General features: G+C 40.8%; 1 protein-coding gene across 1 annotated transcript in view; it reads left to right on the top strand.

Moving 5' to 3' along the window:
• Positions 1-24,524, top strand: part of LOC137355764 (voltage-dependent P/Q-type calcium channel subunit alpha-1A-like) — a 644,715-nt gene that overhangs the window by 444,657 nt on the left and 175,534 nt on the right. The window contains exons 26-28 of the mRNA XM_068021264.1: positions 496-602; positions 20,716-20,812; positions 21,141-21,301. Coding sequence (XP_067877365.1) covers positions 496-602; positions 20,716-20,812; positions 21,141-21,301 — 365 coding nt within the window. The remainder of the gene's footprint in view (positions 1-495; positions 603-20,715; positions 20,813-21,140; positions 21,302-24,524) is intronic.

Below are 24,524 nucleotides of genomic sequence, written 5' to 3'. Positions count from 1 at the left end.
GCCGAAGGGCCTGTTTCAGTGCTGTATCTCTGTATGACTCTATGATATGGGATTCGGACTGCTGCTCATATGGAGTATACCCATGTGGACTGGTTGAGTCAAACGGCCAGTTTCTATGCAATTCTATGTAAAGATTGGACAGGCAACTGGGATAGCGGTAGGCTACAATTGGCTTTAGTACACAGGGCTGGGGAGGAAAAATCAGACAGACTTCCCGCTTCTGTTTGCTATCAGTAGTGAAAGATGTGAAAAGTTAGCATATCGACCATGAATGTTGGTTGCTGAGAGGACTGGATGCAGCTCGTGGTGTTCTTCAAAATCGTATAGTCTGCCAGTACTCACTGTAACAGGATAAACTTGAAGAATGAGTCAGATAATGGAGGGCAGTTATCAAATCCTAATATGTGTCAGGACCTTTGAGAGAAAAGTAGTAAAGGAAAAAAAGTGAGTTGGATAGTCAAATGCCATTTATTTATTTCCTCTTTCTGTTTAAAGATGATTGACCTTGGCTTAGTCCTGCATCAAGGAGCATACTTCAGAGACCTATGGAATATTTTGGATTTCATCGTAGTCAGCGGTGCTCTAGTGGCTTTTGCGTTCACGTAAGTTTCTTCCTGATCTCATGTGCCTGCTTGGAAGGTTCTGCTGTCTAGGAACTGTGTATGCAGTGCATTCATTTTTTTCTCAGTTTTTCACTGAGAGACACGGTATTTACGCTCTGCTAGTATCTCTATGCTTGCAGAGAAAAGGTATAGAATGCATGCTGTCTATACTTAGCAACTGTTCTCAAATTTTAAGTTTTCAGAAGTGTTCAACACCAGATTGGGGCGGGGTTTGGGAAAAGCTGTAATGGGCAAAACTAGCACAATGCAAACAGAATGAACACAACAGAAATATTGTTGACTATATTCATGGATAAAAGCTTAATAAGTTCATATGACATTCCTATGTTCAGTATTTTAACAGAAGTGTTAACCCATTGAAAATGGAGGGATTAATACCTTCATTAAAATACTGGGCAAAAGATTGTCACATAAATACGCTAAACATTCTTTTGCCAAAAGTCATTTCTGTTTTACTACCAGGGCTGTAACCCTGGCAAACGCACTGATCTATACAGACCAGGAAGGTTCCATCTCTCCTCCATGCTGAGTTGGTTGATCTTATTTCGGACAGTGATAGAGGTGCTACAGTTGATTTCAGCATTTCTCGGCTAGGGAGGGTTTAAAAAGTCAGCTGGTGTTACAGCTCATAATCATTGATCGGTAACTTCTGATGGAAATGTGTGTGTTTGAATGTTAGCCTCAGCTGTGATGACCACACGTAGCTTGCTGATACTCACCGTCCAGGATCAGATAGGAAGGCTGAGCACTTGTGTGAGGTACCAAAAGACAGATGTCTTCCACAGAACTGTATTTTACCATGAGTCAACGCCTTCAGGAGAGGAGGGGATAAAATTGGAAGGGAAACCAAATATAGCTGTGAACATTAGTCAACATTTTTAGAAATGGAGTAGGTATGATAAAAAGGTTCATTTAGACCTTGGGACAAGAAATTAAACCACTCTCCCCTTGTATTGAGTTAGAGAGCATATGATGGCAGAGTATATTTGCCCACCTGGGTACTCTCCCCTTCATTTCCCTCTCCTTCCCAGTGCTTCTAGATGTTTGTATGTTGAGGTGGGCAGATTTAAAAGAAAATATATACTCTTGTGAAAATGCTGAAAATTGTGAAAATCGCTTCGTAGTGCATCCAATTTAAAAGTTGTTTCTGAAATCATTTTCATAGTAGCGTAGGCTTGAGATCAACTGCAATAAGTGTTTTAATATTTGTTGGGGCTATATGTGATCAGTCCACTTTAGCCAATAACTACATGAAGTATTCAAAATATCCAATTCAAATTTCTCTTAATATCCCATTTGGTGCAGTTCAGGCTTTTGATCATTCTTCATTAATTCCATGCCCAATTTCCCCATTTTTTAGAGTTATTTATCTCCCTTTCCACACCTTTTATTCCTATCATTTCCTACCTATCATAACCATTTAACCGTTACTCACCTTCAACAACAGGGACAAATGCCTGAAAATGTATCTGGCATATCTGGCATTCCGTGTTGCTCCCTTTCTGTCTTATTAGAGACACAAGTAACAGGGTAAAATATGTTTTATATTTATAACTGACACGGTTTTAACTCATTAAATAATCCAACATTATATTGGTGCCTTCACTTGGTTTTAAATATTTTAAAATATTAATTGGAGCACATAGACTGTTGGAAGATGTAGACAGAACAGTGGAATACAAATCTACCATGGTAATAATGAAGCTTGATATTGTTCTGGTAAGAGCTCACAGAGTGCTGTGTGTAGCTCTGGTCACTGCATTTCAAAAGAAGTGTACAGGCATTGGAGAAGATGCAAAGAAGGATAACAAGAATAATTCTAATTGTAAAGAGGGTGAACTTTCAGGAAAGTTTAGATTCTGAAGCAACTTAAGTTCTACAATCTAGAGAAAAGGTAGTTAAAGGTTATTCTCACTGATGTGTATATAAAATATTAAATGATGTAAGCAAGGTGAACACAGATTATTACTTTTAGGTCAGTGAAGCCAGTTGTACTGAAGGACCGATATTTAAGTTAATGAAAGTAAACTTAAAACAGATCTTAGAAAATATCTTTAATGAAGGGTTAATTAATGTTTGGAATAATCTGTGAGGTAAGACTGTAGAATCAGATACATTAAGGGAGTCCTCGTTACAGTTAAATGTTAGACTGGATGAATTAGAGTGTTAAGCTCCATGGACTGAATGGCCTTTCACATTTGTATGCGCTTTTTTTTGCTGGCATAATAGTGGTGTTTTTGACTGTGGTGAGGTGGAATACAGCTACTTCAAGAGAGACGGAGGGGTTCTTAAGGCTGTCATATCTTGTAATACCTTAGCCAGTAAGTGGTGTGATGTGCTTTTAAGATTCAGAATTTCAAATCAGGTAATAAATATTCTATCTCATTAACTATCCAAGTCCAACTTGGATCAGTTGGATTTTTGTGTCATACCTGGCAGTTGTGTTGTTACTGGGGAGAGGTCTATGACATTGCATTATACAAAAGGTGGGTAAGTTTAAATCACTGACATTAGTATCCAGAGGGAGTCCAAGACTGCAAAAACATGGTACTGCCTCTTTTCCTAAAATTGTACCTTTGTATCTGTTGGGACAGATGTTGTAGTTAGTGATGGATTGGTTCTTATTAACTAGATCACTATCTACTGCTTTCTCTGTCTGTCACTGTCCATTCTTCCCCACTAATATCTTATATGAGAGATGTCCAAGACCTATTCCAGTACCAGTGCACATACTGTCACATACTTGCTTCATATAACATGGGCCATGTTTCATTGTCCTGCCTGTCTGTAATGCTGAGCATTATAAAGTATAACTGGAGAATTATACTGAGCCTCCAAAACTATTTCTCATTCATATTATTTTCCGAACCAACTTTTCAAAGAAAAAAATAAACTTTACATTTTATTTATCAAAGGCAGAAAGTTATGAACATATACAGCAGTCACTCAGCACCTGAGAGCAAAAGGTTAAGTTAACAGTTTGGGTGGGACTACTCATTAGAACTGGCACAATCAGAAACTCTTTTAACAGACTGACAAAGATGAGGTAGCATGTCTGAAAAAGTGAAGAGGGAGAAGGGAGGGGAGAACAGCAGGATTCTCCAGCTTGAGTGCGCCTCTTTTAATATAGGGCGCAACGTGAAATATTAATCTTGTCTGTGCTTCTTCTTCTGTGTACTTTCAGTGTTTCTGCTTTTATTTCATATTTCCAATATTTGTGGTTTTTCTTTACTATATTTTTATTTGGAGATTGAATGAGAATTAAAAACTTGTTTCTGCGGTTGTGTCCCCTGTGATTAGTGTTGTTCCTCCACAGTTTTGGCCTCAAGACATTGGATCATTGAGTCATTGTCTGAAATATTTAGAGTAATCAGCATTTCTAACATGGAGGGAGTTACTTTGTGTAGAGATTTTAGAAACGCATTTGTAAAGAAATACCAACAGGAAGTCTTCATGAATATGTCACTGGCTAATGACTGAGTAATTCTTCATGAATGGATTTAGTGATTGAATAATTCTGACCCCACAATCTGTCTTGTTTCATTGGGTATACTATAAGAGGCTGTAGAGTTTCCTAATAACCAATCAGAAAGAGGTAGGGACTTTCCATCTGTGCACGCAACAACCTGTGATTTTCCCTCTATTTGATGGACAGGAAAATTGCAGACTGGCAAACAGAGAAACGGAAAATCTTGGCTCTCATTTCTTACTAAACATGTAGTGATGATATCACAGTCATTGATTGCTCAATATAAAAGTTATATGCCAGTGAAAACGTGCCCTTTGTCAATCAGCTAATGACCATTGAAATACCTCTTATTAAAAATATGATGAATCTGTAATATATTACCCATCCCCCCCCCACCCCACAAAGTAATTTCGAGGCAATAATCTACCCTTTCAGTTCACATAGAAAGAGACAGCAGAAAAAGAGGCCATTGGCTAATTGTTTCTGTATTAGGTCTTTGAAGAACTATCCAATTAGATCCACTCACCTGCTCTTACCATGTGGCCCTGCAAATTTCTCCTTTTCAAATTATTATTGGTGCTTGTAAATTATAAATGTTTACAATATGATCCAAACTCTTCAATTTGATCTGACTGTAACTCACTGCCAGATAGCCTTTTTTATTTAAAAGCCATCTGAACCCCTCAATTAGATTCCAGTCTATAGTGGACTCCCAGATAGCCATTGTTCTAAATATAAGTCATCCGAACACTGGCCGGAATTTTATGCCACCCCAACGAGACAGCTGGCGGTGGGGGGGGGGGGGGGGGGGGGGTGGCGTAAAATGGAGTGGGAGGCTCAACGAGGCCTTCCCGACCCACTCCCGCCTCCGCCCCACTTTACGTAGGGCCGGGGGGGAGGGGGGGGGGAAGAACGGGCCCCCCACCCCAAGCCAATCAAAGCCCTTAAATTGCCAATTAACGACCACTTAAGGGCCTTCGCCCACCTCCATGCAGATTTTACACAGATTGAGGGCCGCCCCCGCTTCCCCAACCACTTACAGGCCCCAAGACACCCCACTTCCCCCAAACACCCACCCTTGCCTCGTTGGGGCCCAACTGATGAGCCCCGGCGAGGCAACCCAAACTTACCTGGACTCCTGGCTCCATGTTCTCAGCTGGGCAGCAGTCCCAGCAGTGGCCACCGCTCTCAGTGGCGCTGCTGGGACTAAGAGCTGCCAGCCCGCTGATTGGCCGGCAGCTCAATGAGGCGGGACTTCCTCCCTCAAGCAGGTGGAAGTCCTGCCTCGGAACAATTAAAGCCTGGGGACCTGTAAAATGCGGGACGGATCCCCAGATTTGGCGGCAGCGGGTTCACCACCAACTTTTACATTGGTGGCCAGCTCCCGTCCACCCACCGTAAAATCCAGGCCCTTGCATTAGATATCAAACTGTGTCTCAGCCCCAGATTTCTGTTGTTCTGTGTATCTGAACACTTGGCTGGATTTGAGACTATTAACTACTCCCAAATATTTGTTACCCACTGGCTTTTCTATGAGATCTTAATACAGAATTGTAGACTGCAATTTGGATTGCAGATTTTAGAGATCTGTTAAAGGGAAGTTCTAGTGTTGAGGCCCTTGTTTCAAATGCTGAGATTTTTTTGCACAACCTGGAGGAAAGGCCGAGGCCCATAGTGTAGGACATCACCAAAGCTGGAAGGTGTAAGAGATAGACAAGCTAAATCAAGGAATTAGGTGCCATCAGGTTTGGGTTTTAAAAACCTGTAGATTGTAGGAGGAGAGAAAGTTTTAAGGATCTGGAAAAGGATAAGTCACAATATGTTCCAGTGCTAGCAGTCTGAGTTATGAGGAAAGAGCAGGAATCTTGGGCTTCTCAGGGTAGAAAGGAGGGATCTGGCAGGTGGTTTTTATAGAGGTATACAAGATTTTATTAATTGTGTAGAAAACATTCACCAGGAATATTACTTTAAATTAAACTGTGGGAGTAGAACAAATGGGCACAGTTCAAACTAATAAGAGGTCATTTTCGGACAGTGAATTCTTTTTCATACAAAGTGTGATCAACATGTGTAATTGACTTCGAAATAGAGTAGTTTAGGCAAAAAACATGGCATAATTTAAGAGACACTGGATGGGGCCATTAGAATCTTTCTAAATGGGGGAATTAAGATGTTCTGAAATGCCTTCCTCACTCATTGTGATCATGTGACAATATAATTGTGTTTTAAGAGGAAGAAGAGAGAAATGTTCAGAGGAGCACTGCCAGTAAAATACTTAGCATTGTTCAAATATGGCTGCACTTTGGATGGTGCAGAGAATCATCCTCCCCATGATGAGTTTCAGATCTCTGTTGATCTGTTGAGAAGGGTAGGAGGAGAAGCCATTCAACAGTCAATGCATTTCTTTGGTTAGAGGGAGAGCAAGCCAAAGTCATCCCATTCCACTCGTAACTGGAAAAGAGCATAGCTAGGAACCTGGTTAGATGTTGTCTAGCCACTCTCTCGTTCATGAATAGTACAGAGTATCAACAGATTCAAAAAAGAAAAGAGAAGATATTAGATGCAAAATGGGGAACAAGTGTTAAACAATAAAATGGTGTACATGAATGTGAATGTGATTCATTGCAAGTTGATGATTATTCAGACAAATTTAAACTAGAAATAATATAAATGTGTCAAACTCTCCTGGACTATTAAGATTTCAGAAATTTGTGAATGTTAAGAATTAAATTGTCCCTGTTACTTTACACCAGAGCTGACTTGTTGCACGCTGATATGATAGGACTTTCTTATCTGTGTTCATGTCTGGGACAAGTGATTGGCTATTGCTCAGATCCACCTGGAAACAGGTACTTTCACTGTTTCCGGGAATTTTTATGCGAAATGACAGCCCATTGGCAACAAATAGTGCTGCAGACAGTAAGTGTAGAATTCATGGGATTTATTGGCCCATACCAAATCATTTGTCCCAAACATGTCCAAAAGACTATCGGGTGGAATCACCTTCCCTACCTGTTGCTATGGAAGAAGGAGATCCAATGATGCATTTTCATTGAATAACTGAAATGGATCCCTTTTGGATATGGTACAAATTGATGATTGAGAAAATAGCACATAGCACAGAGCCGGGTCTGCCTGTCGAAGGTTATAGTTGCATGTTGCATGTTGGTGCCGGTCACATTGGGTTTCACTGCTTGAACCTATCGTGGTGAGATTTCAATACAGTGTCACCAAAATGTGACATTTTTGTGTCTTAAGTTATATCCACAACAAGAGATCCAAAAATGTATTAAATTATCACTAAACATATCTGTAGTTTATTTGAGGTCATTAGAATGATGAAGTGTAAATACCCCAAAAATGGTGACCCATCAATACACTTAGGCCAAAAAACTATTTATGGACAAGCACATGGAGTAGAACATATGGTCTTATCCACTGGTCAAACTTTCATCACTAAAAGATTTTGACCTTGTTTTGGTTTTTCCAACTTTCTCCCCTGATTGCCTGAAGCTGCTGACTGTTGCTGGGCTTTGGTTCCACGGGCACCAGAAACCCTCTGATACCTCACCCAAGTGGTTGGTCTTCATGTATGAGCTTGGACTGTGGGTGTCAGCAGACTATTGATCATGGGAGCACTAATCTGACTCTGATCAAGACTTCACTCCACAACCACACATACATGTTCTTGCCGGGTCACAGTCAGTGACCAGAAACAAGAATCCTTGCTGTTTTTTTTTTTGCTTTTACTATCTTAAGGACACTAAGTGCACTTATTGATAAATTAGCTGAAGTCAGCTACCTACCTCTGCACAGACCATACTCCAATCGAATATCTTCCTGCTTTATGTTGCTCTGAATCATAAATGTGGTGCTTTTAACAATGGAGCCACTGGAGGAGCTGTAACACTTCTCTTGTTTTTCATATTTCTCTTCATTTGTCTGGTTTGTATATCCAGAATTGGGTATCAAAAACAATCTGAATTTCCTGGCCTTTTCACCGGCTGCCAAAGTCCTAAATGGGGGAAAGAAGGGCGTTCGAAAGGGGAGGGAGGGATCCTTTCACATTCAGATGCACTCACTGGTAGGTAACTGAGAAGCAGAAATAATAATATCCATCAGAAATCTATGTTGGGCCTCCCCACCTTCTCTGAACAACAACGTGAGGCCTCCTTATATCCAGGTAAGAATGAAAGCTTATGAGCACCAAACCAGACCTACCTCAAGTAGTGCGCAGGTTTCTAAGTGGGACACTAAAATAAAAAAAAATACTGCAGATGCTGGAAATCAATTAAAAACAAGAAATGCTGGCAATACTCAGCAGGTCTGGCAGCATCTGTGGAGAGAGAGACAGCGTTAACATGGGCAGCACAGTGGCGCAGTGGTTAGCACCGCAGCCTCACAACTCCAGCGACCCGGGTTCGATTCTGGGTACTGCCTGTGCGGAGTTTGCAAGTTCTCCCTGTGTCTGTGTGGGTTTTTGCCGGGTGCTCCGGTTTCCTCCCACAGCCAAAGACTTGCAGGTTGATAGGTAAATTGGCCATTATAAATTGCCCCTAGTATAGGTAGGGGAATTGTGGGGATGTGGTAGGAATATGGAATTAGTGTAGGATTAGTATAAATGGGGGTTGATGGTCGGCACAGACTCGGTGGACCAAAGGGCCTGTTTCAGTGCTGTATCTCTAAATGAATAAATAAAACGTTTCAGGTCAGTGACCCTTCATCAGAACCACACACCACCCAAAGCTACACTAAGAAACAACATCCATTGTTTTGGATTCCTATACTATGGTCAAACCTAAGGAAAGGAACCTGTAATTGGGTACTAACTGAGTATTCTTACTTAGACATGTCATGATAATGGTGAGTGAAACTCAAACGGTTGATCCTAATCAGTGTATAGTTGTCCTGAAATGCTATTCTTTCTTAAAATGCTCAAATAGCTGAGATTTTCTGTGAATTTATATCTTCAGAAAAGTTTAAAAACTCTACATTACAGCACCCCAAGAGCAACATTGGGTTGAAAGGATTGAGGGGATTTCTGCTAAACTTGAACTGGACGATATCATTGAATGCAGAGGCACACTTTCCAGAACTACCAGCCTTTACCTTGATGAACTTCATATTTATTTCCCCAACAATAAAAAGGACTATCCTTAAGATTATAAAGAAAGTGTTGAAAATAAATGATTTCAAAATTGAATTGTTTGCCTTCAAAAAATGGAGGACATAACCCTGGCTCAGTTTGAATAAAATTACATAGAATCTGCAGGACCGACTATGTAGGTGTTTATGCCCCGCACAAGCCTCCTCCTACCCCTCTTCATCTCACCCCATCAGCATATTGTTCTATTCTCCCTTATGTGCTTATGTGACTTCCCCTTAAATGCATCAAGGCTCTTTGCAGTGGCAAGTTCAACATTCTTCCCACTCTCTGGATCAAGAGGTTTCTCCAGAATTCCCTGTTAGATTTATTTGTGACTGTCTTATATTTATGGTTCCTAGTTTTAATCTCACCCTCAAGTGGAAACATCTTCTACTTTTACCCAATCAAACCCCTTCATAATTTTAACAACCTCTGTTAGGTAACTCCAAAACCTTCTCTTTTCTAGAGAAAAGAGCCTCAGTCTGTTCAGCCTTTCCTGTTAAGTATATCCTCTCAGTTCTGGTATCATCCCTATGAATCACTTTGCACCTTCTCTAATGTAATTATTCCAATTTCTGACTTGGATGGCCTTGCAAGACCATGAATGACTGCAGGGTCAAAATGAAAGAAAGAGTTGCTGCTGGTGATACTGTCACTAAAGACCAAAGGTTTTATTGAACAAAAGCTTATCTCAGATCAAATAACCTTTTGTCCCATGGCCTATTCTGATATTGGATTATCCAAATGCAGCATTGTTGACTCAACCTTTGGCCCATCTTTGCTGGCAGTGTTTTTTTAAACTCGTCTCATTTGTGCCTAAAATGAATTAACATCCAAATGAGCATTATATTACATCACCATCTAACTTTCACTATCAACCATTACTATACATCTAACAGCATTAGGCTTAATTTTCCCTTTATTGGCACCATCTTTATTTGGTGGTACTGAGACTCAGCTTCTCTGCAAGATCTTTTTCTTTGGACTTCCTTTTGGCTACAAGATAGTGGCACGGATAATCCAAAGACCCAGTGGGCAAAGAATTGCCTGCTTGGTATAGACCAACAGGCACTAGAACATACTGGCACATTCACTGCCGAGGCTCACACACAAACTGGGCGAGGAGCAAAAGGCACTCAGTGTCTGTGGAATCACACCCCAATGAGAGTTGATACCCGTAGAAGAGGGAAGAAATAGAAGAGAATAAAGAAAAATAAGATATTCATCATGTAAGTTTTACTTTTTTTTAATATTAATGGGATTATTACAAGGCTAGATTTTAATATTGTTTATGTCATGTGAGTTGCTGCTCTTTAGGGCTCTTTGATGTTATCTTAAAAATCCTATCAGTGGAGGTAATATCTAAAGTTTGTGGGGCTGTGTCATCTCTAAACCTTACTATTTTCACTTGGGAGTCACAAGGAATAAACTACCATACTCACTACCAGTCACTTATGGTAAGAAATACCACACAGCGTACCATCATTGTATTAGCACCACCATATGATACCTAAATAAAAAATAATGGAGGATTAGCACGAGAGAATATTCTAACACCGCCTTACAACTTCCTGGTGGCTATGCTGATATAGCTAAACTCAACACCCCCTAAAATGGAGAAAAATTGGATAGGATTCCTTCTCCTGATCGATATCCAGTGAACCTCACTGGAAACTGTGTGGACATAAGGTTGGGACAGAATCTAGCTCAGGCATGCTGCTACACACTCGTACCACGAACTGTCCAATCCCACACATGGTCACGTGAGCAAGCTATGGAGAGCTGTCACCATTCATAAAATTACAGCCAAGCATGAGTCAACATCATCAGGGAAAGTGGGGGAAGAGAACAAAAATAATAACAAAGGTTAAAGCTAAATAAGTGAACGCTGATATAGAAATAACCAATGTTGCCCATCTGCAGCTAATGCCAGCTCTCACCAGCTTGTGTTGCCAGTAGGCACTGCATGATGACATACATTACTGACACCTGGTTACTGTTGTGAACAGAATCTGGGCACCACTGAAGTTTTTGAATCTTTTGCCATCACTTGGGTTCAGTAGTGTTAGTCTGCCTTGTGTTATCATAGTAATCTATTTCAAATATGCATAGTGTGGTCTCCTTGGTATAGATGCTCCCTGATGTAGCTCTGCCTTTGTTCTAGAGCTGTGACTGGCTTTGGCCCCCTAACCTACAGTTGGTGCATCAGCTTTTCTATGTAGAGATTTTTAAAGGAATGGTGAGGGGGTCAGCCAGTGCAGAGCACGGAGTGTGGCAACGTTGCATATGTGAGCATGGCGCTGGCATTATGTAGCTCGTGGTTTTTTTCTTTAAATCGCTTTTACCTTTCTCAACAGGAAGCCGCCGTCGCCGGAGTTGGGGTCAGATCAAGAGTCCTCTGAAATGTAAATCACCCAACGCAGCTGGCGCTGGGATTTTTTAAAGACATTTATTGTGAACCGGATTATTCATTAGTATTTAACTGATATTCAGAGGACCTTATTTATGTATTTTAACTTTTTAATTTTCCCCTCCGTATTTATATTTTTCATTTATTCTATTCTGTGTGTCTTCATGCACCGTTATTCCTGCTCCCTAGTAACTGAGATGGATTGATGCTTTGGTTCTATTCCCAAGATTTCATCGTGCAAGTATATAACCTACTGCTGGAGCCATTGGAGAGCATAGCAGGATACTGTTCTCCCTGGATTAGAGAGGGGGAAGCACCTCTTTTCTGTCCAATGCCTGCATCCGCTCATCCTAACTAAATACCAGAACGCAATAGGAAGTTGCAAAGCCTGCGGCCTAGCATGCCATGTACAGTGCCCCAGCCCAGTAGTGAATATGCTGCTGTGTGCATTTGCCAGGTTGCTTAATAAATGCTGTCCTGTAGCTTCCCTTAGCCTGGTGTGGTTCCGTATTGTACAAATCAGGAAAGTCCCAGGTGAAATTCATGGCTGTATTGAATTACCTCTGTGCCAAATGGAAAATCAGACTAGGCTCCCACTTCTAATCACTAGCTAATGGCCTCTGTTGGAAAGTCCATTGGTGGGGACATGGGTAAGGATTGACTCAGCTGTAATGCTGTTCCATGGTTAAATGTCCTGCTGACTCTCATCGTTAAGTCACATTGGCCACTTGGTTGAAGTACACAGGGCCACAGACACCTTCAGAACATTGTCCTAGCAAAACAGTGCCTTCAGCAGAGGGAGGTGTAAAGAAGATTGAGGTATAAGAATATAAGTGGTGCCAAACCAAACGTTCTCTGTCCAATCACTGTATTACACAGTAACTGCTTCCAGTAAGGTTCTGTCCGCGTAGCATCATCAGACTCATTTTTCTACTTTTATTCATAGTTAATCTATGGATATAAATGTGGACATTGCAAGCCGTGTGTACTCCATAATCCTCATAATCTCTGTTTAACTGACTCATGTCCCAAACCTCAGCTATCTACATACTACATCTTTATTACCTTCCTAGAATACACAGAACTGAGGCTTAGAGATGTAGAGGATGTGGTGCCAAACAAGTTTTGGCCTGATGTCAATAGTGTTTGCAGAATATAGCAATGGCAGTCAATGTAAAGATCACTCTAGAAGTAAAAGACTGGAGTAACGTTCAGTACTATGGCGAGCATTCTCTGTTATGTACTGTTTTCTTGGTTCCTGGAACCGTATATTCTAATAATAGTCGAATGCAGTTGGTGTGCTAACCCTTCTGCTCTTTTATTAAAAGATTTAAACATGACTTTTCTACAGTTTATGTAGGAGTGACTGTTTTCTGGTTTAAAATCTAATTTTGTTTTATTGTGCTATAGGTAATTATGCCTTGTGTAATTCAGTTTTGTAGTGTTGAATGGAAGATGCACAATGTGGAGTAATTACTTAAGAGATTGTCAAGTGACATCAGACAGCCTCTGTTATAATCATGTTTTCTGATGTCACATTTGGTTCATTTGCTTAAGGACATTTTACTAAATCGCAACCCCACCGACCCAACGTGCAAGACAATCCTTCTTACTGTCCCAGCCCACCTACAACCCTGTCAACCTGCATTCTCCCAATATCTGTCAATCCTTTCTCTCGAGAAGTACATGCAATGCAAACATCAGTTGAGATTGTGATTTCCAGAACGTGTTTCAGTACAACGTCAGATTGCTAAGTAGAATTTTCTTGTGTGTAGTGATTTCCCCCAGCTTCCTTTTCAGTGTCAGCCCATCACTCCCCATCATGTGCCGTGTCAGCCCATCACTCCCCATCATGTGCCGTGTCAGCCCATCACTCCCCATCATGTGCCATGTCAGCCCATCACTCGCCATCATGTGCCATGTCAGCCCATCACTCCCCATCATGTGCCGTGTCAGCCCATCACTCCCCATCATGTGCCGTGTCAGCCCATCACTCCCCATCATGTGCCGTGTCAGCCCATCACTCGCCATCATGTGCCGTGTCAGCCCATCACTCGCCATCATGTGCCTACTTTATACAGTGTGTTCTTGCGTACAGGACTCTTTAAAGCACATTTTTTAAACATTCTTTTCAACAATTTCTAATTTTCTCCTCTTTCTTGAAGGCACTGACTTGTGCTGGCACATGGTTCCTCAGGCACTGACCATCTATTAGCACTGGGTCAAGTGGCCATCCATCATATGTGGGAGTAGACAGTGAGTGTTGACTATAGATGCATCGCAGCTGACCCCGACCCTCTCTTAACCTGATGTCCACACGTGACACGGTTTCCAGCAGGAGGATAGCAATCTGGAATTTAATACTGGTTGATTTCTCCCCAGCACCTCCTTTTCCTGTCAGCCAAGGGGCACTGAAGCCAACTGTAGTGTCTCTATTGCGTCCTAGTTTAAATTGGCTAACAATACAGATAGCGTTATAACATTGAGTCTCTCTGAATTGTATACTTCAGTGCTCAACTGGGGATGCATTTATCCTCTTGAGCATTGGGGATGCATTTGGCAACAAGATTAGAATCAGGTGGCATTGTAAGAAGGTGAAAATCAGCCAGGGCTCCCACTTCTGTTCATTATCCAATGACTCCAAACGGAAATTGCATGAGAGTGTTGAGGAAGGACAGAATTGAGCTCAATGTTTAACTATACAGCCAACACTCATCATCTAGGTTTATAAATGAAGGATTACCACTGAGCGAGGTAACAGAGGTCAACTAGCCAGTGCTCTCACGAGAAGAGAGAAATTGAATGGAGGAAAGTGGAGGTCTTGAATTACAATTGATATTTCCTGGTTTGTATGATAATCGCTATATGTACATGAACAATTAATAGTTTCAGTTCCATCATATCAGAGGGCAACAGTTGTTTGGTCTAATGAAGCAATCAGGCAAGGAACAGCAGCAGAAATGGCAGTTTAGCAAGTTGACTACTTTTCTTTAGTCTCTCATGTCTGAGATTAGAGAATTTAATGAACCAAACAATCAGCAATTCTATAACTGACTGATTCCTGAAGCAGTTCTATGGTGGTGCAGTGGGTAAGGCATTGATTTTAGCCCTCTCTGGTTATGGGTTCTGACAGATGAAAGAATAAAAGGTATGTGGCAGCAAACTGTAACTTAATCTCAAGCCTTTTGTCCTTAGATCTGAATGAATGTAATATGATCCCTGAGATTAGGTTACAGACTCAGTGCCTGGCAACTAATATTTTATGCACCATATACTGTCTTTGGCTCCCCCATTGATACATCCAATTCTCAGTGTGATACTAAGGTATACACACCAGGATGTTCTGAGACTTAATCCCTGGCATGTGCCGAGTTGGGGTGGCACTAAGACTGCGACAATTAACCTATGTATTCCTGACCTAAAAAATATTGACTACTCACTGTCTATTAACTCCCACTGCAATCTGTGCATTGGATGTAGATGGAGTCAGACTCAGTGGTGATTTCCCTTCACAGTCAACACTGACCATCCCACCTGAAGAATGACCATTTGGATACAGTACCAGAAAACTACCAGTGCTTCTGGAACTTTATCCCAGCATGGGATATTCAGGAGAGGGGAGCAGAAAATTATTTTCAAAATATGGTTTTTATTGTAGTTTGTTTGGAGTAGCACGAAGTAATTTTGATGTTTCATGATTGATGTTTTGATGGGGCAGAAAAGTATTATTTTGATGCATAATTTTTGCAAGTTTATTAAAATATCTTGCAATATATATTAAGCCATTCCGTACACAGTATGTATTTTAACCCAGTAACCAATAATTGTGGCATTCTCTTCAGTCCTTCCCAACCAGTGGATGTGATGTTCAAACAGTATGAAAGGTTCCCTCTTACTGTGGATAGGACGTGAACTGACATGCTCTGTTTTTCTTGCACTTGTTGGGGGGAATTATCTTGAAAAAATAATAATTTGATGGCAAATAAAATGAAGTTTTGTTGCACTTTTGAAACACAAAAGAATTCTTCCAACAATTGCAATCTCCATTTAATAATTGTGACTGTATTTCTGCTGTTTCTTATTCTTCTGCGCCCACTATGCGGGTTACCATGAAGTATTTCTCTTGCTATGAGATAAACTTCACCCAAAAATTCCATGAGGCCTTGTTTTCAGTAAGAAAATAATTTGTGCTGTCAACTTCCGCCTCCTCCCAGTTTAAGAATGCGAGGGTCAGATAAATAAATGAGCACAGTATGCTCAGTTTGGAGGAATGCAAAACAGCAGAGGAAAAGTGAAGAATGAAGAAGAATGGGATAAAAGGATTAAGGTCACTTTTCTGTGTCTTAGTTTCCTTTCAAGCCAAAAATTCATGCTTTATCCATAGACAGGCACTACCTCAGAAGCCATGCAAACCAGGTGTCCACCTGGAAATTTTTAAGGGAGGATTATGCTCTCAAGAAACTATGTAGGGAATAAGAGAAGAGGGAAACAGGAAATAGAGAATACTGAACTGGCATCCATGTTTTATAGATTAAGGACTGAGAAAGCCATTTCCTCTTTGACAAGTTTTAATTAGACTCCCAAGAGGTAATTATAATACAACATGGATGTCAGTCATTATTTTGTTTATAACACTCTTGTTTTGTGTTTTACTTGAAGAAATTAATTTGTAAGCTTTTGTATTTTAATAACTAGATTATATCACTATTCCACTGTGACACCACTTGTGAGTTCTATTTCACTGTACGAGTGTTATAAAAATAGCTTTGCTCTCCACTGCAGTGGCACCAATGTGTGTTCATTGTGTGACCATGTCGCACCTACATTAGACCTGAAGTTTAATTGAGAACCAGTTTCTTATTTAATCATTAAATCTGACAAGATCAGTGGAATTAATTTGCTAGGCTGCCTATTGCGCATTGTCACACCACATGCTATAACCTACACTACCTAGCATAGTTATGGCATTGATCAAGACCTAATAGGAACTGTGTTATTGGAGCAACACCAAATGTCATTTACATTAGCGAGTAATTTAAATTCTATTGTAGCTTGTAGTTGGTCACAGGTATGATGTGCACACAGACTGATGGAGAGTGGCCTCATGTTTTTTCTTATAGGTTAGAGCGAATGTAAGCTTTTAATTTGCGATGTCCAATTCTCTTGAATTTTCCTCTCCAACGTCAAAAGAAACTGCACTCGATGAGTGAGGCTGTTTCTTGGCCGAATTCTTTAGTGTACATGGCTGACGTGACTGTTGGGGCCTGTGCTTTGTGTCTTCTGTGTCCTGTTTCCCTATTTACTGCATTGTCTGTATTGGTTCTTCAGGTTTTTATAACTGTGCCTTCTGTTTTCTAAGTCTGATTTACCTTTGTACTTGCAGTACATGTTTGAGCTTTTTTTGTCCTTTTTTTTACACTGACCCTTTTCTCGTCTTTCTTGACTTGCTGGATCAGGAGCCTTATGGGGTAATATTTCTGCTCTTTCTCTTTATAATAGTCAGCAGTTTGCACTGTGTTCTATTCCTCTCTGTGTATCTCTCTCTCTGTTTCTCTCACTCTCGATTTTATATCTATATATGTATATTTCCGCTTTTTGATAAATGATTATGTTGCTGTTCTGCTGGGTGTAAGGCACTGACGTCATTATATCAGACCAGGCTGGGGTATCGCAGCTGAACATTTTAAAAAACACTTTAATAGGATTAAGGTGATCACACACCAGATTTTGAACTGGCCAGTCTAGTTTTGGGGATGGTCGCCCAATAGTTATGAGAAGTTAACATGTTTTCAATTATTACATTTAAAAATATATTATTCACAAGTAGATCCTTTCTTTGTTTTCTCGGTGATGAGCTGTTTCGCAGTGACACAGACAATAGAATTTTTTCACACATTTGTGAATTTATTTTACAACATCATCACACTCTATAGGAACCCTGCCCCTCTTGCAGAACCTTGCCCCCAACTTCATCTTGAATTGGGTAAAGGTGCAATGTTATATAATGTGATTATAAATTCACACATTAGAATTGAGCAGTGTCAGTCGGCTCACTAATTGTGGTTAGCGAGATACTATGCCTTAGTGCGGAAACTGAATTTAAGAGATTATGTTCATGAAGCACTGTTTTGTGCTGATAAATAGACATATCCAGCTGTTCATGAGCTCCAATATGCTACAATTAATTCTGCAGTAGCCATCTATGGTTAACACATTCTTTGATATATACAGGAAATACTTGACAAATATACCAAAAAGCACCTCACAATTCATGATTTAGCAGAAGCCCTATTTTTAACCAACTATTTCTATGAAGCAAGCCCCTTTAGTGGCTTATATTGATCATGGCTGTATCTGTAATTCAGTTAACCTAAAGCCCAACAAAATTCTCCAAAAGAAATAGGTATGAAATTCATTCTAATTACACCTGCTCCCCTTCTCATTTGGGGTGCGTGGCTAAGTTATCTGACTCAAAGAATTTTGACAATTTGCATCCATTTTTATCCTATAATCAAATAGTGTTAATTATTGAGTTTTGAAAGAACTTCATCATAAAAATGCGGTGACCTGAATTTGATTAATGAGGCTATATATGTGAACACAGCTGTTTAATTCTTTGTGGGTACTTTGTGGATGCTCTGGGACAGGAATAATTTAGGAGATGCTAATGTCTTTGTCAAGACGATAGTAAGAGTTGGTTGTATGAGATTGCTACAGCACCTCCTGAGCTGCAAGGCTGTAACTAAAATGAAAGTCAAGTGCAATAAAATAAAAGTCAAGTGCAAGGTTGGGCGGTTACCAGGCTAACCTCACTATACAGTCACTGTCAGATCATACAGCCAACCTACAGCTTATCAAACCCTGTGTCAGTGATGATAATATTTTAAGCTGAAGTTAGACCTTGTTAAGTCTTACAAAAAAGTCATGTATAAATTATATTTTTCCCTAAAGCTAGGAGTTCACACGGTAGGTTAAACCTCTGATGCTTGGGTACAAGTCAGCTCAGACTGATGGGACAAAGGTTTCCTCTGCTGGTGATGATGCTTATCTGCATAATGAGGTTGGACAGTTTCAATACAGGTCCTGATGAGTATGGGTCTTTAGCACAGAGCTACTAATAATGCAGCACCAAGTTGCATTATTCTAAAAGGCAAATCTAAAAGGCCACAGGATGGTTGGTTTTAGAATTACAAAAATGGCACATTAGTGTCTTGTAGAGGTGGGTGTGGGGGCCTCCTCTGAGCTTGGGGCTGAGGTATATTTTTGTGATGGGGTAAGGGGGGCTTTACTATGCATCTGGGTATACCATACCTCATCTCAGAGTGTTTGACACACATTGCTTTAAAAGTAAAAGGTTCCATTCCTATCACTAATATCGCTCACTGATTAAAAATAGGAAAAAAATCACTACAAAGGGTTTATCCTTCAAAATTTTTATTTTGCAATTTGTATTTATATGTTTCTTTTTCTCTGTCAGTTTATCAATATTACTAACAAAGAAAGTCCTGTATTCCTTGGAGGACATGAATCCTCCCCTTTTGGATTCAAGATATCCAATAGTCCAACTGGATTTATAATTCACAGAAATTGATAAGCGTACAATTGACCAATCAGTTTCCCATAAAGTTTACCATCGGTTTACAATGCTGTGAGATATAGTTGAACATCCAGGCTTTACACATACAGGTATAAACACTCCAACATACTTTTTTTACCATCGGATACTACTTAGAAAATAATGATTCACTCTAGTATGGAAAATACCTGAAGAATGGGTTCAGTACCCTTGACTGGGATAAGATATTTAACAACAACTTAAATTTATATCGCGCTTTTAACATAATAAAGCGCCCCAAGGCACTCCACGGGACCATTATAAATCACAGTGGTGCAGTGGTTAGCACCGCAGCCTCGCAGCTCCAGGGACCCGGGTTCGATTCTGGGTACTGCCTGTGCGGAGTTTGCAAGTTCTCCCTGTGTCTGCGTGGGTTTTCGCCGGGTGCTCCGGTTTCCTCCCACATCCAAAGACTTGCAGGTGATAGGTAAATTGGCCATTGTAAATTGCCCCTAGTGTAGGGAGGTGATAGGGAATATGGGATTACTGTAGGGTTAGAATAAATGGGTGGTTGTTGGTTGGCACAGACTCGGTGGGCCGAAGGGCCTGTTTCAGTGCTGTATCTCTAAATAAAATAAATAAATAAAAAATAATAAAATATTGTTGTTTGTTCTTGTATAAGGTATTTACTTCTTGTATTGGTTAAGATATTGCATTTTTTCACTTCAATAGGAGAATTGATTATTCAGATGAAACAGTTTTCATTCTGCATGGTTTGAGAAATGTGTTTAGCAGTGTTTTTATGAGATGAAAGAATTCATCCTATCTGGCAGCTGACATGCAATGGCTTACTTCTTAAGTAGCCTGTTCCTCAAGCAATTTCCACATCAAAAGCTGCCTGCTTTGTTTAGTGCAGTGAGCATTGCAATACCACTGATACATTTGGGCAGCCATAAAGACAGGGCTAAATTGTGGCGAGTCGAAGAGACTTAGTAGTTGGCAGGAAAAAAGACAGAGGCGCAAGGGGAGAGCCAACTGTGCAACAGCCCCAACAAACAAATTTCTCTGCAGCACCTGTGGAAGAGCCTGTCACTCCAGAATTGGCCTTTATAGCCACTCCAGGCGCTGCTTCACAAACCACTGACCACCTCCAAGCCCGTATCCATTGTCTCTCGAGATAAGGAGGCCCAAAAGAAAGAAGAAAGAAGAATTTCTGCACTGAAATGCAATTAAAGTAATAGAGAAGACAGTTTAAAAAAAATTAGTCGGCTGAGAAAATAGTGTGATAAAGGTTGCACAATGTCTATCGAAAGTTTGTCGAGGCCTTCATTCCACTTGAATACATTTACTTAAAAAAAAAAGGAGAGGTTTTACTTTAGTATGATATTTCTGAAATAAGGTGAGTTTTTAGATGTATTAAAAAGGAACAATTGTATGTAAACAGCTACAAAAGGCTGTCTCACAGTTGGTGTTATTGTGTGAAGTGCTTATTTAGTATTATTTTATTGTCAGTGGGAGCAAAGGGAAAGATCTGAATACCATCAAATCTCTGAGAGTCCTTCGAGTGCTGCGACCCCTTAAAACCATCAAACGGCTGCCCAAACTCAAGGTAACGCAAATTTTCTTTGATTTGACTGCATTCAGTTCCAAATTTCTTCTTTCTTCATTAAAGGGATGCTAAGACAGGGTTCAATGATTCTGTTAGAAACAACCACTGCATTTGCCATGTGTGGTGGCAATATAAACATGTTCAGAAGACTTCATTTATCGGTATTTCTGGTGAAATTACAAACATGTTTTTTTGAAAAAAGAAGCTGACAGGAAATCATTATAAACATACTTAAGATATGGTTCAATAGTGATAATTAGCTCTGGTCAGTTTTGACAAATTTTGCAACTTTTTCTGGCTCTCTCATTTTGTTACTCTCTCCTTCTAGGCTGTCTTTGATTGTGTGGTAAACTCCTTGAAGAATGTTCTCAACATCCTGATCGTTTACATGCTCTTCATGTTTATTTTTGCTGTAGTTGCTGTGCAGCTATTTAAGGGCAGGTTTTTCTACTGCACAGACGAATCCAAAGAGTTTGAGCGGGATTGCAGGTACATAGCTAACATTCGACACACAGATTCTTTCCGGTACAGAGTTATGGATGCTTGTGTAGTACATTAGAAAATAAATATATCGGGGTGTAGTAATAAAAACAAGAAATGCTGGAAATACTCAGCAGGTCTGACAGCATCTGTGGAGAGAGAAGCAGAGTTAACGTTTCAGGTCAGTGACCTTTCATCAGAACTGGCAAAGGTTATAAAGGTTTTAAGCAAGTGAAACGGTGGGGAGGCGGAGGGGGAAATAACAAAAGGGAAGGTGTGTGATAGGGAGAGGGCAGGAGAGATTAACTGACAAGGAGATCATGGGGCCATGACAAAGAGAGCGCTAATGGTGCAGTGAAAGACAAAGCATTCGGCAGAGAGAGTGTTAATGATGGAGTAATGAACAGCTCTGTCCAAAAGAACAAACATGAAAAACCAAGTTTAAGGCAGGCACGTGGTAAAAAAAAATGATAAAACAAAATAAAATAATAAAAAAGGGCCAGTCATGCTCTGAAATTATTGAACTCAATGTTCAGTCCGGAAGGCTGTAGAGTGCCTAATTGGAAAATGAGATGCTGTTCCTCGAGCTTTCGTTGATATTCACTGGAACGCTGCAGCAGGCCAAGGTCAGAAATGTGAGCAGGAGAGCACAGGTGTGTGTTGAAATGGCAAGCAACCAGAAGCTCGGGGTCATGCTTGCGGACTGAGTGGAGGTGTTCCGCAGAGCGGTCACCCAATCTGCCATAGCCTTTGCAGTATCCAGTGCCTTCAGCCACTTCTTGATATCACATGGATTGAATCAAATTAGCAAAGACTGGCAACTGTGATGCTAGGGTCCTCCGGAGGAGATGGATCATCCACTCGGCAGTTCTGGCTGAAGATGGTTACAAATACTTCAGCCTTGACTTTGCACTAATGTGCTGGGCTCCCCCATCATTGAGGATGGGGATATTTGTGCAGCCACCTCCTCCTGTTAGTTGTTTAATTGTCCACCACCATTCACGACTGGATATGGCAGGACTGCAAAGCTTTGATCTGATCAGTTGGTTATGGGATTGCTTAGCTCTGTCTATTGCATGCTGCCTATGCAGTTTAGCATGCATGTAGTCCTGTGTTGTAGCTTCACCAGGTTGACGCCTCATTTTGAAGTATGCCTGATGCTGCTCCTGGCATGCCCTCTTGCACTCTTCATTGAACCAGGGTTGGTCTCCTGGCTTGATGGTAATGGTAGAGTGGGGGATATGCTGGGCCATGAGGTTACTGATTGTGGTTGAATACAATTCTGCTGCTGATGATGGCCCAGAGTGCCTCATGGATACCCAGTTTTGAGCTGCTAGATCTGTTCTGAATCTATCCCATTTACCACAGTGGTAGTGCTACACAGGACAATGGAGGGCATGCTCACAGTGAAGGTGGGACTTCATCTTCACATGGACTGTGCAGTGGTCACTCCTACCTTTACTGTCGTGGGCAGAAACATCTGCAACAGGTAGATTGGTGAGGACAAGATCTAGTAAGTTTTTCCCTCTTGTTGGTTCCCTCACCACCTGCACAGGCCCAGTCTGGAAGATATGTACTTCAGGACTTGGCCAGCCCAGTCAGTATTGGTGCTACGAGCCACTCTTTGAAGTCTCCCACCTAAAGTACATTGTGTGCCCTTGCCACCCTCAGTGCTTCCTGCAAGTGGTGTTCAACATGGAGCAGTACTGATCAGCTGAGGGAGGGCGATAGTCAGTAATCAGTAGGAGGTTTCCTTGCCCTTGTTTGACCTGATGCCATGAGACTTCATAGGGTCCAGAGTCAATGTTACGGGCTCCCAGGGCTACTTCCTCCTGACTGTATAACCCCTGTACCGCCACCTCTGCTGGGTCTGTCCTGTTGGTGGGACAGGATATACCCGGGATGGTGATGGTGATGTCTGGGACAATGGCTGTGATTGGTCCCATTTCCCCTCTTGAATTTTGTTTTATTTTTGTTTGTGGGACGTGGGCATTGCTGCCTGGACCAGCATTTATTGCCCATCCCTCATTGCCCTTGAACTGAATGACTTGCTAGGCCATTTCAGAGGGTATTTAAGAGTCAATCACATTGATGTGGATCTGGAATCACATGTAGGCCACACCAGATACAGACAGCAGATCTCCTTCCCTATAGGACATTATTCAACCAAATGGGTTTTTACAACAATTGACAATGGTTTCATGGTCACCGTTGACTAGCTTTTAATTCCAGATTTATTAATTGAATTCAGATTTCACCATCTGCCGTGGTGGGATTCAAACCCATACCCCCAGGGCATTAGTCTGGGCTCTGGATTACTGGTCCAGTGATATTACCATGATGCCACCATCTCCCCTATTTGTTCCTAACCTCTTTCTTTATCCACTCTACCCTGAGAGTTGAAAAGGTTTTATGTTAAATGTTATATATTTATTAACCAGTAAATAGTAAATGGTTCACTATAGCTTTTTAAAAATCATTTTCAATTATTCAAAATTGGGTTACTCACCAGAGCTGGACTAGACACTCTGATTAAAAATGCTTATTTTTTTGTGATAACTCAGTTTTCAGCTGTGTTAATAAAGCTGCTCCAGGTTACCGCTCTTAACTATATCAAGGAATATTTTTAATGCAAAATTTTAAAAGAATTCTCTTCTAAACTGCTGCCTGATTGCACTGGTTCATGGCAGATTTTATATTTGCCGATATGCAAATGAGTTTGAGCGCAAACCTCAGCCAAAAAAAGCTGCTTAAAACTAGAGCAATTTGAAGCACAATTTGTGACTGAAGACGGGGTGTCTTATTTAACGTCAGTTGAATTAGGGGGTATACTGGTTATGTACTGCACTAGTAATCCAGAGGCCTGGACTAATGATCCAGAGACATGAGTTCAAATCCCACCACAGCAGCTGGGGAATTTAAATTCAATTAATTAAATAAATCTGGAATAAAAAGCTAGTATCAGTAATGGTGACCATGAAACTACCTGATTGTTGTTTTAAAAAAAACACCTGGTTCACTAATGTTCCTCAGGGAGGAAAATCTGCTGTCCTTACCTGATCTGGCCTACATGTGACTCCAGACCCACAGCAATGTGGTTGACTCTTAACTGCCCTCTGAAATGGCCTAGCAAGCCACTCAGTTGTATTCAACAAGGTGACTCACCACCGCCTTCTCAAGGGCAATTAGAGATGGGCAATAAATGCTGGCTTTTCCAGCAACGACTGCATCC

Source organism: Heterodontus francisci, chromosome 43 (genome assembly GCF_036365525.1).
Source record: "Heterodontus francisci isolate sHetFra1 chromosome 43, sHetFra1.hap1, whole genome shotgun sequence".
Classification (NCBI taxonomy): Eukaryota; Metazoa; Chordata; class Chondrichthyes; order Heterodontiformes; family Heterodontidae; genus Heterodontus; species Heterodontus francisci.
The sequence above is the reverse complement of the archived record's forward strand: the minus strand, read 5'-3'. Positions and strand labels throughout refer to the sequence as shown.